At 44.1% G+C, this 18,239-nt stretch overlaps 1 protein-coding gene across 1 annotated transcript in view; it reads left to right on the forward strand.

The window, feature by feature from the left end:
• The window catches only part of CEP192 (centrosomal protein 192), a 192,224-nt gene that overhangs the window by 28,328 nt on the left and 145,657 nt on the right, over positions 1-18,239 (forward strand). Inside the window, exons 8-10 of the mRNA XM_084619054.1 lie at positions 3,021-3,175; positions 15,082-15,228; positions 15,508-15,652. Of these exons, the coding sequence (XP_084475180.1) occupies positions 3,021-3,175; positions 15,082-15,228; positions 15,508-15,652 (447 nt within the window). The remainder of the gene's footprint in view (positions 1-3,020; positions 3,176-15,081; positions 15,229-15,507; positions 15,653-18,239) is intronic.

Here is an 18,239-nt window from a genome sequence, read left to right on the forward strand (position 1 = left end):
ATCTCTTGCCCCAACCCTTAGCCCTCTCCCTCATTCTAGCTCCTGACCAGATCCTGCACCCTAACCCTCAGCCTGCTCCTTCACCCACAGCCCTGTGCTCAGTGCACTCCCACCCTTAGCTCAGTGCAGAGAGAGGAAGAGAATGGGCTAGAACCAGGGAGAAGGTAGGTACCTGCTCTATGTGGGCAGGGCCGGGATCCCAGACAGCAGCAGGCTGAGAGGGGCCGGCAGATGGGACTGCAGGCTGAGAGGGGCCAGCAGCTGGCTGGCCGGAGCCAGCGTATGGAACCCCAGACCGGCAGCGGGCTGAGCCACTCAGCCCACTGCCAGTCTGGGGTTCTGGCTGCCAGCCCCTTGCCAGCTGGGGTACCAGCCACAGGCCTTGCTCAGCCTCCTGGTGGCCTAGGTGAATGGAACCTCAGGCTGGCAGCGGGCTGAGTGGGCCAGTGGCGTAAGATCAGCATTTTAATTTAATTTTTAAATGAAGCTTCTTAAACATTTTAAAAACGTTATTACTTTACATACAACAATAGTTTAGTTATATAGACTTTTAGAGAGACCTTCTAAAAAAGGTTAAAATGTATTACTGGCATGCGAAACCTTAAATTAAAGTGAATAAATGAAGACTCGGCACACCACTTCTGAAAGGTTGCCGACCCCTGGGTTAGTATATCTCCATTTTACAGATTGAGCGGGAATTGACAAAGGCAGTATGAACTTCCCCAGAGCCACACAGGAGAGTCTGTGGCAGAGTGATTATTAGGACTTTGGACCTCTTGGCTCTTAACTCTAGGCTCATTCGTCTAGGCAATGTTGCTTTACTACCAAAGTTGCTGAGCATTCACATTTTGCATTTGACTTCATTTGCTGGTGTTTAGTGCTCAGCATTTCTGTGGATCAGGCCCCAGGTGTCTCAAGTTGGCCATCCAGAAACAGAGAATTAGAGGCCAACTGTGAAAAGCTTGGTTTAAGTGACTTGTCCAGCTTTTTAGAAGTAAGGATAGAATACAATTCTCCAAGGAGGCATTCTACTGCTTATACATGAGACCATACTTTATTATCCTGCAATCCTTTGTCTTATTCACAGCACACTTTCCAACTTCTGCAGCAGATAAAACGGGGGTCCACAGGCCAAGGCCTCCTTTGACCAAAAGAGCTAATGTGGTCTTTGGATATATAAATAGGGAAATCTTGAGTAGGAATAGAGAGGTTATTTTACCTCAGTATTTGGCACTGCTGCTGGAATACTGTGTCCAATTCGGTGTCCACAATTCAAGAAGGATATTGATAAAATGGAGATGGCCCAGAGAAGAGCCACGAGAATGACTGAAGGGTTAGAAAACATAACTTTTAGTGACAAACAGATTGAGCTCTTTCAGCCTAACTTAACTAAGAAGGTTGAGGTGATTATGATTAGTCTTCAAGCATATACATGGGGAATAAATATTTGATAATGGGCTCTTCAATAAACTGTTGTGATGGTCTCCATCGCTGACTACTTTTAAATCAAGATTGGATGCCTTTCTAAAAGATATGCTTTAGAAATTATTTTGTAAGTTCTGTGGCCTGTTATACAGGAGGTCAAACAAGATCATAATGACTCTTCTGACCTCAGAATCTATTAAGCTGTGTGACTACCCTGAGGACTGTCCATTCTGTTCACTGAACGAGAATGGCTCTGTGGGGAGTTTGGGGTGGGTGTGGAATGTAAGTAATGAGTAAAGACTAATGCATACCCACAAAGGGGCAGAGTTGGTTGTACGGCATTCCTAACTGTTTCCATTGTGAAGATAATTTTGCCAGAAAATCTCCAAAGTGTCCAAATCAATTTGAAGACAAACTTTCTTTCGTTTGAAAACAAACTCTTTGCTTAATATCTGTATGCAACTCCTTTAGGAGACTATCTTCTTAAGCATTTTTAGAAAAAATATAGTGTAGCATAAAATGTTCTCATGACTGCAATGAAATAAGAGCAAATCTTAGTGTTAATTTAATACTTAAAATATATTTTGCAACAGTTCTGAAAGTTGTACCTTTGTCATGCCCTAAGATACTGAGTTGCAGTTAGAGTAGCAGACTATATTATCAGCTTTCTAGTAGGAGACCACCCAAGTGTAAAGGGCGTGGGTCTCTTAGGGTATGTCTGCACTGCAATTACACACATATGGCTGGCCTGTGCCAGCTGACTCAGGCTTACGGGGCTTGGGCTGTTTAATTGCAGTGTAGCCATTCAGGCTGGGGCTGCAGCCCAAGTTCTGAGACCTTTCCATCTTGCAGGGTCCTAGAGCCCAGGTTCCAGCTCAAGCCCAAACGTCTATACTGGAACTAAACAACTCCTTAGCATAGGCTTTTTGGTTTGTGAGAGCATTTGAAATTTTAATTTTTCATCCTGATTCAGGAATAGGAAGAATTCCCAAAATTTTTATGAGATAGGAAAACAGTCTCTTAAATTGACAGATGTGCGGCTGTTGATCAACTTTACTAGGTTTCAATTTTGACCATTTTTATTTAAAAAAAGGCTTTGTACTATAATTAGCTTACATTTCAAAATACTGTAAAAGTTTATAATTCATTTTGTTTAGAAAATGTTAAAACATCTTGTTGAAACAACTTTGAAACTTTTTTCAAATTTTTTGAGTTGAGAATCTGATAACCAATCCCTTCCTGCAAAATTTTTGTTTTGAGTAATTGGCATTTTTCAATGAAAAGACATTTTATCAAAAAAAAAAAAAAATCCTGATTAGCTGTACTTTGCAGATCCAGGTCCAGTTGCTTGCTTCACCAGTTTTCTTGTGTAACATTTGGGTAAGTCATAGTCTCTTTGCCTCAGTTCTCTGTTGATAACATGGGGACAATAATAATTCCCTGCCTCATTATGGTGTTGTGATTTTCAGTACATTGGGTATTATGAGGTGCACCGATGCTATGGTAATGGGGGTAATTTTTATCGCGTGCGCGCGTTCTCCTTTAATATATCTATAGCAATGCAAACTTTAAATGCATTTTCTCTATATCAATAGATGACGATATTGATGATGAAGAGTTCTGTGACAACCAACTAGAAGCCTATTTCAAGCAGCTGGTGCCACCAGAAGTGCCAAGAGGTGATTGTGAAAGACAGCAACTTTCAGAATATAGTACAGCATTGAAGCTGTCTGAAAATAGATTAAAACAGGTAAGCCAAAGGCATAATTCCAGGCTCCATATGCTTAAAGGCTTTTTAAATCTGTGTGGTAATTGACTGTTAGTGCTCTTTTTAGCACATGTTAGGTTTTCACCTCTTCCAGCAGACCAGACTTTTTCAGAAATAGTCCTTCAGTAAAAGGAGGATTTGTCTTCAGTATATTAATGTAAAGGCCTAATACAAAAATATAAATTAATAGTTTTGTTCTAAATTTATGTCTTGTTTCCGCCTCCATTTAGGTTTCCCTTCAAGAGAAAAAGATACAAAAGGGGCAAGCAGCCTGCTAGTCAGATTCTCCTGCTTCGCTTGCTTGCTTTCTCTTCCTAGTGCATAGAGCTAAGAGCAGATGCAGTAGTCAGTTATACTAGTTCCTCTATGTACAGGATTGTGGCAGGGAAGGGGAGTTCACTCAGGCTATGGCTACACTAGAGAGCTTACAGCAGCGCAGCTGTACCAATGCAGCTGTGCCACTGTAGTTCTCTAGTGTAGCTGCTGAGTCAATGGGAGAAGCTCTCCTGCTGACATAGCGCTGTCCACTTTGGAGCTTGTGTGATAAATGAAGTGTGGGGAGGGAAGGGGTGGGGTAGCTCCCTTTGATGGACAGCCAGCCAGTTAGCTGAGAGATCTTTCTTGGTAGCTGTTCTCTACTTGCTTTACCTGTAAAGGGTTAAAAACTCCCGCAGGTTTTTAAAAAAAAAAAAAAAAAGTGTGGGCACCTGACCAAAAGAGCCAATGGGAAGGCTAGAACTTCTTAAAATTGGGAAAGAAACTTTTCCCTTTGTCTGTTGTTCTCTCTGGGCTGAAGAGACAGGGTAGCAGGAATGCTGTGTAAAGTTTAAACCAGATATGAAAATAATCAGATCATATCTAGAACTAATTTTAACAACCCAAATATGTAAGTAAATTAGGAATGTTTCGGAAGACGCGATTAGGTTTATTTCTGTTTGTTTTTTAAGGATTGTGAACTCCTTTGTGCTAACCCCGAGTGTTTTTGTTTGCTTGTAACGTTTAAGCTAACTCCAAAGAAAGCTATTTTGGGTGCTTAATTTTTGGAATTGCTCTTTTAAAATAGAGCAAAAGCCTAAGTTCCAGATATATTTTCTTCCTTTTTGTTTTTAATAAAATTTACCTTTTTTAAGAACAGGATTGGATTTTCCTAAGAGGCTTGTGCATGTTGTTTGATTTGCTGGTAGCGACAGCTAATGCTTCTTTGAGTGCTTGCTCATCTCAATTCCAGTTGTGTGTGTGAGTGCGCCGCGTGCACGGCTGTCTGAAGTTTGTGCCTCGCAGCTACCTGTTGGACCGGCTATGGACCCCCCTGAAGTGGTGCCAGTATGGCGCTCTCTGTACAACCTGCCGGCCCGACCCCCCCTTCAGTTCCTTCTTACCGCCAGTGACGGTTGTTGGAACAGTGGCTTCTTGCTTTGCAAGTGTCCGACTAATCCCTAGCTCCTCTGTTATCTTCTGTAAATAGTTCTCTTTAATTGTTAATCGTTAGTGGTTAGTCTTGCTATTTAGCAGGTTGGCATATTTAGCATCCAGCACACGCCCCACTGGGGATTCAGGGCATGCGTCTCAGGGCTTCAAACTCTGTAGTTGCTGTGCGAAGCCTATGCCCATGGGTGACCCCCACGACTCCTATCTGTGGACAAGTGTAAGATCTGCAAGGCTTTCAAACCTCGCACCAGGAAGGAGAGGGGCATTCCTCTGAATCAACTCCTAATGGAGTCAGTCCTCCATCCTCAGCAGGACCTGGCCCCGAGTGCCTCGGTGAAGAGCACTCCCCCTGCAGTCCCATCTATGGTGCTGAGAAAGGACCCGGCGCGCCAACCCAGGAGCCGCTGCTTCCCCCAGGCTCCAGAAGTGTTCTCGCTGGCACCGCTTTCATTCCCTGGCTGCCTGCAAGAAACAGGCAAAGGGGAAATACTCCCCTCGGGTTGTTACCACAACTGTACCCCTGGAAGCGAACAGTGCAGGGGACATGCCTATGGCTGGCAGACCATCGGGCCGCATACAGCCAGCGCGGGTCCCATCTCTCCAGAGAGTCCTATTTTCCTGGACTCCCAATGGCTGCATGTGGGGGAAGTTACGATGCCTTCCACCCTGGAAACCTTTGAAGCCACTAGGGACCTCATTGAGATGGCAGCACCTAAGTCTCCAACTATGAGGGACAAGCCTCCACTCGCTCGGAGCATGGCACCATCCAGAGGCAAGCCTGCCATGTTCATAGAATCATAGACATTGAGGTCAGAAGGGACCATTATGATCATCTAGTCTGATCTCCTGTGCAACGCAGGCCACAGAATCTCACCCACCCACTCCTGTAACAAACCTCTAACCTATGTCTGAGCTATTGAAGTCCTCAAATCGTGGTTTAAAGACTTCAAGGTGCAGAGAATCCTCCAGCAAGTGACCCGTGCCTTACGCTGCAGAGGAAGACGAAACCCCCCCCCCCCAGGGCCTCTGCCAATCTGCCCTGGAGGAAACTTCCTTCCCGACCCCAAATATGGCAATCAGCTAAACCCTGAGCATGTGGGCAAGACTCACCAGCCAGACACCCTGGAAAGAATTCTCTATAATAACTCGGATCCCACCACATTGAACGTCCCATCACAGGCCATTGGGCATATCCACTGCTAATAGTCGAAGATCAGTTTAATTGCCAACATTAGGCTATCCCATCGTATGATCCCTTCCATAAACTTATCAACTTTTCTCTTGAAGCCAGATATGTCTTTTGCCCCACTGCTTCCCTTGAAAGGCTGTTCCAGAACTCTACTCCTCTGACGGTTAGAAACCTTCGTCTAAATTGAAGTGTAAACTTCCTGATGGCCAGTTGATATCCATTTGTTCTCATGTCTACGTTGCTACTGAGCTTAAATAATTCTTCTCCCTCTGTGGTATTTATTCCTCTGATATATTTATAGAGAGCAACCCTGTCTCCTCTCAGCCTTCTTTGGGTTAGGCTAAAGAAGCCAAGCTCTTTGAGTCTCCTTTCATAAGACAGGTTTTCCATTCCTCGGATCATCCTAGTAGCCCTTCTCTGTGCCTGTTCCGGTTTGAATTCATCTTTCTTAAACATGGGAGACCAAAACTGCACCCACTATTCTAGATGAGGTCTTACCAGTGCCTTGTATAATGGTACTGACACCTCCTTATCTCTACTTGAAATACCTCGCCTGATGCATCCCAAAATCGCATTAAGTTTTTGCACGGCCATATCGCATTGGCGGCTCAGTCATCCTGTGATCAACCAATACTCGGAGGTCCTTCTCCTCCTCTGTTACTTCCAAGTTATGCGTCCCCAGTTTATAACAGAATTCTTGTTGTTAATCCCTAAATGCATGACCTTGCACTTTTCACTATTAAATTTCATCCTATTACTATTACTCCAGTTTACAAGGTCATCCAGATCTTCCTGTATGATATCCCGATCCTTCTCTGTATTGGCAATACCTCCCAGCTTTGTGTTATCCGCAAACTTTATTAGCACATTCCCACTTTTTGTGCCAAGGTCAGTAATAAAAAGATTGGTCCCAAAGCCGATCCCTGAGGAACTCCACTAGTAACCTCCTTCCAGTCTGACAGTTCACCTTTCGGTGTGACCCGTTGTAGTCTCCCCTTTAACCAATTCCTTATCCACCTTTCAATTTTCATATTGATCCCCATCTTTTCCAATTTAGCTAATAATTCCCCATGTGGAAACATATCAAATGCCTTACTGAAATTGAGGTAAATTAGATCCACTTCATTTCCTTTGTCTAAAAAATCTGTTACTTTCTCAAAGAAGGAGATCAGGTTGGTTTGACACGATCTACCTTTTGTAAAACCATGTTGTATTTTGTCCCAATTACCATTGACCTCAATGTCCTTAACTACTTCAAAAATTTTTCCAAGACCTTGCATCCTACAGCTGTCAAACTAACAGGCCTGTAGTTACCCAGGTCACTTTTTTTACCTTTCTTAAAAATAGGAACAATGTTAGCAATTCTCCAGTCATATGGTACAACCCCTGAGTTTAAAGAATGATTAAAATTTTTTTGCTAATGGACTTGCAATTTCATGTGCCAGTTCTTTTAATATTCTTGGATGAAGATTATCTGGGCCCCCCCAATTTAGTCCCGTTAAGATGTTCTGATATCAATAAGGTAGCTTTCCTTGCTAATCCCTCCTGTCTCCCACTCCTTGTAGGCTTTCTGCTTTTTCTTAATCACCTTTCTAAGGTGCTTGCTCATCCATCTTGGTCTACAATTCCTGCCTATGAATTTTTTCCTCTTTCTTGAGTTGCAGGCTTCTGATAGTTTCTGCAACTTTGACCTGAAGTAATTCCAGGTCTCCTCCGCCTTTAGATCTACAAGTTCTTCAGTCCAATTCACTTCCCTAATTAATTTCCTTAATTTTTAAAGTTAGCTCTTTTGAAATCAAAAACCCAGTCACAGATCTATTTTTGTTTATCCTTCCATTTAGTTTAAACTGAATTAGCTCATGATCGCTCGAACCAAGGTTGTCCCCTACAACCATTTCTTCTGTGAGGTTGTCACTACTCGCCAAAACCAAATCTAAAATGACATCCCCTCTTGTCGGTTCGGCAACTACGTGGTGAAGGAATCCATCAGCTGTTGCATCCAGGAAAATCTGAGCCCTATTATTATTACTAGCACTCATCCTCTAGTCTATATCTGGGAAGTTATTCTCCCATGATCACACAATTCCCATTAGTATTTGCTTAATTCAAAAACATTAAAGAGGGCTCTATCCATATCCAGATCGGATCCTGGCAGTCAATAGCACACCCCAAGCACTTTCCCAGGGGAGGCTTTAGTATCTTTTTCTTCCCCAATGTGATTTTTGCCCAGACAGACTTTCTTATCCATTCCATCACTTTTATTTCTTTACAGTCTACCTCATCATTGATATACAATGCTACTCCACCACCTTTGCCTTTATTTCTGTGTTTCCTGAACAGCACATACCCTTCAATACCTGTGTCCAGTCATAACTACTATTCCACCATGTTTCTGTTATCCCTATAATATCTGGTTTCGCTTCCTGCACCAGTAGCTCTAGTTCCTCCATTTTGTTACCTAAGCTCCTCACATTAGTGTACAAACACCTTAATTTTTGCTGTTTGGCCTCGCTCACATTCTTCACCCAATTAGACACAGACATTCTACTGCCAGCATCACCTATTAGACTGGTATGTACACTACCCTTCCTCCTTATATACATTCTCCTACCCATGGCTGTATCCTTTCTTTCTTCATTTTCTTCTCTCTCGATGTTAAAATCTGGCTTGGAGATTACCTGGACATCTCCTAACCATCTCCCCATCAGCCATATGCTCTGAGTCCTGGCGCCGGTCGAGGTGGTCGTCAGCATACAGGTCATGGTCCCATTCGAGATCCAGGTCTTGTTCTGTGACCTCGCAGCACCACTCCTGGCACCGGCCCCAGTCTGCACGCCGCTCAGCTTCCAGGCATCGCATGGCTGACTGGCACCGCTGTACATTGCGGTGCCATTCTTGATCGCAGCATTGTTCCACACTGCGGCACCACTCTACATTGTGGCATGACTATGGCTCACGGCACCCATCCCGTCCATCGGACAGCCGCCACTCGCCCTCTCAGGAGGGTGCATCTCCGGTGCAGTCTTGCGCCGCTCCCCCTTGGCTGTCCCACTCAAGGTTGTCCTTTTGCTCAGGCAGGACATCGGGGGCATCTGAGGCACCCAGATCAGCGGGGAGTTTAAGGCAGGACCCCAGTGGAGGACTTCAGCACCCCAATGGCCACCACAATGGCAGTTTTGGATCCCATGGACGTACCATCAGTCCCAGGGCGTCCCACCCGGAATCCTTCCACCACCCCAATCAGGACCTTGCCTCCCAGAGGCAACTCTGAGCTGCCCACCCCAGGATCTTTTGCAAAACCCGGCTCCAGCACCACATTCACCGACCACGGCTGCACCCAGTACCCATGAGGACCCAACCCTTAATGAACAAGTGGTCACTATGGAGCGACCCTGCTGGCGGTTTCCTCATCGTCGTCCCCTGATGAGGCAGTGGCAAGCACCTCAACATCTGGGTCACCACCCATGGATTATAGGGTGCTGCAGGACCTCCTCTGTCAAGTATCCCTAAATATGAACCTTTAGGTGGAGGAAGTGGTAGAACAGGAGGATCCAGTGGTGGACATCTTGGCACCAGAGGGTCCCTCTAGGGTAGCTTTACTCCTCATAAAGACCATCCAGTCCAATGCAAAGTCCATATGGCAAACTCCCGATACTTCCTCGTTCCCAAAGCGAAGGGGGCCTCAGGCCCATTCTGGACCTGCGAAAACTCAACAAGTTCATAGTCAGCTTGAAGTTCTGCATGGTCTCCCTGAGCACAATCATCCCTTCCCTAGACCCAGGAGATTGGTACGCCACCCTCGATATGAAGGACGCCTATTTTCACATATCCATCATGCCCGCTCACAGACGGTTCCTTTGCTTCGTAGCGAACAAGGTGCACTGCCAGTTCACAGTCCTTCCACAGCACCTTGTGTCTTCACCAAGTGCATGGCAGTTGTAGCAGCTTTTCTCTGTCGCCGCCACAGACGTGACTGGCTCCTCTGTGGCTGCTCCTGTCAGCAGGTGGAGAAACAGGTGAATATAGTGAGACACATTCTCCCAACTAGGTCTCATAATCTCCCAACTAGGTCTCATAATCAGCAAATCTGTGCTCGCTCCAACTCAAAGAATCGAGTTCATTTGAGCTGTCCTGGACATGACTCAAGCGAGAGCATTCCTGTCAGAGTTGCACCACCTGTCCCCCTCACAAATAATCAGCCTTTCCAGCTTTCCCACCGCTACAGCGAGGCAGTCTCAGCCTGCTAAGCCATATGGCGGCCTGTACATATGTGGTTCAACACGCCAGGCTGTCACTCAGACCCTTGCAAGTATGGCTCGCGTCAGTGAATCGCCTGGGCTGCAACAGTCTGGACACAGTGTTAATTATCCCTCGGCATACCCTCGATTGGCTACAGTGGTGGCTGAATCCTCACGCAGTAGGCGCTGGAGTTTTTTCCACCCCCCAACCCACCCTGACCTGAGTTACAGAAGCTTCTGTGTTGGGCTGGGGAGTGCATTTTGGGAGCTTAACAACTTGGGGCTTGTGGCAAGTAGAGGAACTGGCCCTAAATATCAACATCAAAGAACTCAGGGTGATCTGCCTACCCTGCCAGGCATTCTTGCCTCATTTGCAGGGCCACTGCATAGCGGTGATGATGGACAACACCATGGCTATGTTTTATATAAACAAGCAAGGTGGAGCCCGCTCGTCTCCTCTCTGTCAGAACAACCGCCGATACGGCTACCACTCCTTTCCGACCTCATTATGCAGGACCATGGTCTCCTGCTTCACCCAGACCTTCAGTCCCTCCATCTCACGGCCTGGAGAATCCGTGGCTAAATCAGGCAGAGCTTGCCTGCTCGGATCAGGCAGGTACTTCTGGAAAGCTGCACACCGTCTACTAGGGCCACATACAGGGTGAAACAGAAAAGATTCTCCAGCTCATAGGTGTGCTCATAGGCAGGTTCTCCCATCCCAGTCCAGTATAGAAAGAACGGGGGCTTATCTCATGTACCTAAAGGACCAGCGTCTTGTATTTTAGTTCTCTCAAAAGTCCACTTCTTGGCCTCACATCCAGGCGATTCTGGTTGTTCAGTGTTCGCTAATCCCATTGTGGGATGTTTCTTGATACATCCCCCGATAAAGCACCCCATCCCGGCTTGGGACCTTAACCTAGTCCTCTCCCATTCATGGATCCTCCCTTTGAGCCCATAGCTTCCTGTCCACTCCTTTACCTCTATTGGAAAAGAGCTTTTCTGGTGGCTATCACCTTGGTCCAACATGTGTCTGAGCTGCGGGCCCTCATCTCAGAGCCCCCGTACATGTCTTTTCATAAAGACAAGGTGCAACTTAGACCTCATCCAGCTTTCCTTCTCAAGGTGGTGTCCCGTTTTCATATTAGCCAGGACATATTCCTGCCTGTCTTTTACCCAAAGCTGCACAACAGATCTCAGGAACAAAAACTGCACTCGCTGGATGTCAGGAGAGCGCTCACTTTCTACATCGAGTGAACAAGGCCGTTCCGAAAGACAACTCAGTTGTTTGTTTGCAATAGCAGAACAGATGAAGGGATTACCGTTCTCTTCCCAGCAGATCTCCTCTTGGATCACCTGTTATGACTTGGCAGAAGTTCCTCCACTTGCTATTACAGCTCATTCCACGAGGGCACAGGCCTCGTTGGCAGCCTTTCTAGCCCAAGTACCTCTCCAGGAAATCTGCAGGGCTGCAACATGGTCTTCTGTTTGTACTTTCACGTCTCACTACGCCGTCGTTCACCAATTCAGAAATGATGCAGTCTTTGGTAGAGCGGTACTACGGTCAGCAATTTCTCGATTCTGACCCCCCCACCTAGGTAAGGCTTGGGAGTCACCTAACTGGAATTGATATGAGCAAGCACTCGAAGAAGAAGAAAAGGCGGTTACTCACCTTTGTAACTGTTGTTCTTCAAGATCTGTTTCTCATACCTATTCCTTTCCCCACACCTTCCCCTCTGTCGGAGTATCCGGCAAGAAGAAACTGAAGGGGAATCGGGTCGTATATAGAGCACCATACTGGTGCCACTCCAGGGCTTCATCACCAGCCTGATGGGTAGCTGCTAGGGCAGAAACTTTTGACAGCTGTGCGCGCAGTGCGCGTGCATACCTGACCGGAATAGATATGAGCAACACATCTCAAAGAACAACAGTTACAAAGGTGAGTAGCCGTCTTTTTCCTTTGTTTTCTTTCTCAGCTCTTCCTCAGAGGGAGTGTGTGAGAAAGGGCTTGAGGGTACCCCATAAGGAGGAATTCCCAAGTGCTGCTTCCTGGATCCAAGTGGGTTTTTTGCGTTTGGGTGGTGGCAGAGTTACCAAGCCAAGGTCAGAGAAAAGCTGTAACCTTGGGAGTTTAATACAAGCCTGGAGTGGCACGTATTAATTCTTAAAATTTTTGCAGGCCTCCACCTTCTGTACTCAAAGTGGCAGAGTGGGGATTCAGCCTTGACAACTTAGGTCAGTGTAACTTTTATGTCGCTTGGGGGGTGGCTTATTCACACCCTTGAGTGACATAAGTTATACTGACATAAGTGACAGTGGTGTAGACACAGCCTTTCAGGGTTATGGGAAATAGGTTGGGATAACTGGTGAGACATAAGCATGTCATTTCCAACAGGGTAGGGCACTGTCTTGGAGTGTAGGCTTTGCTTTGTTCACATTTTTTTTCTTTTATGTCATTCCTTCCTCTCTCTCCTTTTGTGCATTTTCCTAGCATTCTTCTTACCACTGGTGGCAGAGAAGCCTGTGGGTTCAGTTCTGTTACTGCTGCTGTGTCTCCTAAAGAACAAAACTATAAGCATCCATGTCTAGGTCTTTTTTCTCCTGTGGGATGGCTTGGAGCTTATAATCGGGGAAGGGGTTGTTCTCTGATTGACTTTTGCAAAAAAGTGATGTTAGTAGAAAATAAGCCTTTCCACCAGACTGTCTGAGCCTTCTAAATTTGCCTTTGCAATATGGACCAAGAATTAAGACTTCCTCAAAACAAAGTCCTTTGTTTAAATGAAAGGACTACATTTCTGAACAGCCCAGGACGAAGTCTTTAAAGGCTTAATTTTTATACTAGGATATGATTATATGAAATTGGATCATCTTGGTTAGCTTGATCTAATGCATTCTGAAATGTTACTGAGAACAGGGCAAGTTTTTAGTTTCGCTAAACTGGACAAATTGAAGCCAACTTGCCAGTTCAGCATGTGCAGAAGTACAACTTGCGTTGGCTATAGCAGTGTTTTAAATAGATTTTAGATTGACCAAGCCAGCTAAGGTGATCTAACATCATACCTTTTTGAGGCATTGTCTTGACTAGGATTTAGAGACTCAGTTTAGAGAGAGGTGTAACCATTTTTCTGTCTATTATAGTCTTCTCTACAAATTCCTCATCCCATCCCAAATGCCTGTTTCAAGATAGTGAGATATTTTTTAGGCTAAGGGTTCAGGGTCCTCTGAAGACTTCTGGAAGAAGGAGCTCTTCAACTGTGACTAAGCAAATTTATAGTGGACTGTCAACTCTACTGTAGTTAAGGTTCAGACCAGCTTTCTGTTTAAAGCTCAATTCCTAGGTCCTTTAAAATCTACATGGTTGCTTGAATTGCCTTGAAATTTGATGTGCCCCATGGGGCCTGCAGGATAGAGGTAATGATCCAAATAATTTCATCAGGGGATTCCGAAGATACAGCCGCCTGAAAAAAAAAAAAAAGGCTTTTTTGAAGGCTCATGGTTTTTACCAACATATTTTTTTAACAAGATAAGATTCAAACCAGAGCTGTGATCATTGCATCAGAGTCTCAGTTGCTTGAGAGTTGACCCCTAAGACTGCATGCCACCTAGTAGCCCTTTGGAGAAGCAAAATTCACATGATTAGCAAAAGTTTAAGCACACCTAACACTTTTGAACTAAACTGAGTATGTTGAGCATGCATGAGGCACAAGAGTGTTTGTAGCCTTGAAAGCTTCACAGAAGCTGGGGAGAGCTCAAGGGTCCTTTGTGTCAATAGTGTGGCACAGAGCTGGCCTTGCTAATGGGATTGTCAGCAGTGAGGTGTGGCATGAGAGCAGTCTGTGAATGACAGGTTAGTGGAAGTATAATGTTAAATGGAATCCTATAAGGGTGGGGGGCTGTAAGATTTAACAAGTGTGCAGTTGTTTCTGGGGAGAAAGCTTAGTGTTTTGAGTCTAGAACAGGTGTAGGCAGCTCCTGTTCAGTACAGCTTACCTAAAAATGGTAAAATAACTATCACTTTTAATCCCAGGAGTCTCTGGGGACTGTATGCCATTCAAACTAACATTGGGGAAATCAATCAGGGCTTGTCTGATTTTTCTGAATGCAGAGGAAAATTTCCCTTACAGGAAGCTATCCTTCCTCTGAAACTACCTATTACCCACGAATTACTTGCCTTTATGACCTTAGTTTTTAATTTAACAGTCCCTACAATGTCTCTTGTCTCATAGTAGTGGTTAAGCCTGTTTCCTATTCTTTCCATTTTCATCTTAGACAAAGTCTCCCATTCCATTTTTCCACATTTACCTTGGCTTGATATTTAAAGGTCTTTGAAGTAACTTAAGAACATTTTCATATTCTAAAAGGCTTTGAATCATTTGTTCAGTATATTGGGGGGCACAGGAAGGCCATTACAGTCTCCAAGTGCACATCTTCATGTTGTTTAAGGCAGTATTTTGGACATCTCTCTACCCCCAGAAAGAGAAATCCCTTCTTGGGGGAATTAAAGGCTGCTCCAGGGAAGGGTGTGCACACTACCTTACAGTAACTACAGAACAGTCAACTGGCCCTATTTCATGTTTCATTATGTTGAATGTTGCTGCACTTGCTGATTCAGCATTTAGAATGACATTACTGTTAAATAGCTCTACTTAGGGTTCTGTGAGGATGGAATGAGAATATTTGAAGAAACTCAATTAGCAGACAAGCAAAAACCTTGCTGATCTACCAAGCCTTGTTCCACTGCTTTTCTAAAGTTTAAGGAAATGCATGTTTGTTTGTTTTTTGCACAGTATTTTCGTAATATTTACCACATTAATCTGCAAGACCCTTAGCTAAAGAATCTTGTAATATTTGTCTGCAGAAACTATTGTAGTTGTAATATCAGATTATCATCGGGGATTATAACACAAAAGTGAACAGTGTACTTCTGGTCAAAGGAGGTACTTTGATTCACACAATTCAATATTATGGAGGCAGTGACTGTTTAAGAATAATCAAATGTTGTTACTAGAGCTGAATTCTAAATGTTAATGTGTTAGGAGAATTTCCAAATGCCTCACATTCACCAAGCTGCCTCAGGAATGGATTCTGCAACTGCTAGTGATGAAGATTCACATGAATTGGAGGAAGCTGGATATCATGTACAAAGAGAACCATTCTTCTTGCCAAACATGGTAAGACAAGTGGTATGTACGACTGTTTGACGACTAAATCTTATTAAACTGTCTTCTTTGTTATCTAAATAACCTCCTTTGGAACCGAAGTCTGAAAGTAAGTTTGAAAGCTGATAAGTGACTAAGCTAACAGAGGGATAGTACTTTTCCTCATCAGAAAGTTTATTAAAATTGAATAACTCTTAATCTTAAATATTTGCACAACAGATGTTGTTTTGTAAATGGTTTACTGTTAACTTGAACAACTCTGTAGATGTACCTGTTGTAGCTCTGCACCTATTTCTTCAACAGATAAGCGAAACTGACAAGCCAAGTTTTAGACCTGGACTAGAAGGCAGTAGTTCTGATGAGACTTCTGATGGAACAGTCGCCAATAATTCCAAAATAGAATACAGTCAGTCTGCAGAGGATCAGGTTATTGGTTTACCGGTAACAGGTATGTGTATTTCATAGTTGTGTACTTCTTTTTGGTAAGTTTGGAGCTTATGTTCATAAATTGCTAATGCGTACTACTTGAAAACTTTGTCACAGGGAAGACACTAAAATATAGTTGAGATTTCACTTCCTTTTCAACCACCTTTTAAAAAAAAAAAAAAAAAAGGCTAGGCAACTCTCCCCGAAAAATGAATACAGAAAATTAGTGTGACTACCTAAATCAAAATAAAAATGGATTGACCTCAATGTTACTCCATGTGTCTTGTAATTTAGAATCTTCCCAAAACAGTATTTTTACTAATTTAAAATGATAAACAGTTATGGTTCCAGAACTTCTCTGGTGACTAAGTACTCAGCTGTGTCCATCCACTTTTTGAGGCTGGGGAAAACAAAGCCCACAATGAGTAAACTTAGCAAACTGGGACAGTGATAGAGCACTCTTAAAGGTTGTTCATCCAAGAAATCAAGTTATATAGAAGGTTTTGGAATTCAATTGGTGCTGGGCATTCTTGCTGGGAAGGAGATGGGGGTAAAAAAGCACAAAATACACATTTTCTTAAGGTTAGCTCTCAATAGTTCAGTTCCTATCCCTCACCTCAATCTTGTCTGGCAAAGTTTTTAGTTAGCAATTTAAGAACATTCAGATCCTGAATCTGAGGAATTATATCCCTTCCATAACTCTCTTGTTTTAGGGCCTGATTCAAAACACTCCTGTTAACTTAATGGGCTTTGGATCAGAACAGAGTCCATTCATGGGTGGAGCAGCCATTTCTGCTGAGCTAATCCACTAAATCATTTTGGATGCCTGATAAGTGAAGGACTATTGGGCTGATCCGATGAAGGATACAATGTTCATCTGGCCAAAGATGTCCGGTTTGATGCTGCTGTCAAGACAGTGGACTGATTTTTGGGGATCATTTCCTTTTCTTTCGTCCTTTTGGTAACTCCTTTCTTTTTCTGAGGCTGCACAGAGTGCAGTTACTACTGACCAATGAGTCTTAAAAGTTATCTAGAAGGGACATGCAAGTCAACTCCTCTGCCATCTCCTGTCTCTCTTCAGGGACCCCTCTCAGAATTGCCTGCTGCGTTCAGAGGGACTCTTTTTTTTCTGTTGGGTGCAGAGGAGATGATGCCTCAAGTTCTGCAGCAAGGGATTCTATTCCCATTACTTCATTATTCAGAAGAAGAAAGGAGGATGTTATCCTGTTCATTTGTCACTTCAGGTGTCCGATGTTCATCCTTTCTTCTATAATCCCCACTTTAGATCCCATGAATTTTCATGAATTTTCAGTTTGTAGATACTTCCATGTGTGCATTCGTTCAGCTAACAAATATCTGTTCTTCATGGTCAATGACCTTCACTATCCGTTCAGAATCTGACTATTTGGACTGTCAACATCTCCAAGGGTTTTTACCAAATCTCTCTTGGTGGTAGCAACTCACCTGAGGAGACAAGGCCTTTACTTGTACCCATATCTTGATAACAGGTTGATTCGGGGGCCACTGATCGCAGCAGGTCACAAAAGGAGGTTCAAATAGTTGTCCATCTATTCTCTTGGCTAGGCCTGAGGCTTAATACAGCCAAAATCCACCTTCATCCCAACCATTTTATAGTTTATATGGGTAGTGGTGGATGCCATAGCTGTAAAAGCGTACCTTCCTCAAGGAAAGTTTTGCGCATTGTCATTTCACTTCACACCACTCTTCTCTGCCAAAAATCTCAGTGAAGAGTCTGCCTCAGTTTGCTGTGACACATGTTTTTGTGACTCTGTGTGCAAGGAGGAGTCTCTACCCTCTTTAAGGATGGGTGAAATCTGTTTACCAGCTGATCAGGCACAGCATGGACTTACCTGTAGAGGTCCCACAAAAGTGCTGGAATCTCTGCTGTGGTGGACAGACCTTTAAAATGTCTGCTATGGTGTAATGTTTTAATTCTCTCCCCCGCCCCTCAAACCCTTGTTACAGACTCATTCAAACAGGGCTGAGGCATCTAGACAACCTTTAAGTATAGGTCCTGTGGTCCCGGGAGGAGCATGTTGCACATAATCATACTAGAATTCAGGGTTATCCCTCATGCAGGGCATCACAACCCAAATCCTGATGAACAGTAGTGTGTTACAGAAACAGATGGAGTGAGATTGTCTCCCTTAAATCAGGAAGTGGTATTGGTCCATCCTTCTTCATCTTCATCCTAATGGTCTTTCACTTACCAGGCATCCAAAACGATTTACTGGATTAGCTCAGCAGAAATGGCTGCGCCACCTATAAATGGAATCTTGGAACTGCATCCTTGATCAGAACTTCCTAGAGTGGTGGGTCCCCACCACCACAGATCTTTTTGTGTTGACTTCGGTAGCATAGTGTCCTATATTTTTGCTTCTGGGGAGAAGTCTGAGTTCTCTGGCAAATACATTCCTGATTCAGTCAGAGGAGAACTCCTATATGTTTACTCCCATCTTGTTAAATCCCAGAATCCCGAGGAAAGTATGACAGGACAGGGGCCAGCTGATATTTCTGGCATTGGTGCATCAGTTCCGGTACTCCAGTGGGATACTCCTGACACTCTCCCCCACTTCCAAACTTTCCAG

The sequence above is a fragment of the Lepidochelys olivacea genome (assembly GCF_965140295.1).
Source record: "Lepidochelys olivacea isolate rLepOli2 genome assembly, chromosome: 2".
NCBI classification, from domain to species: Eukaryota; Metazoa; Chordata; order Testudines; family Cheloniidae; genus Lepidochelys; species Lepidochelys olivacea.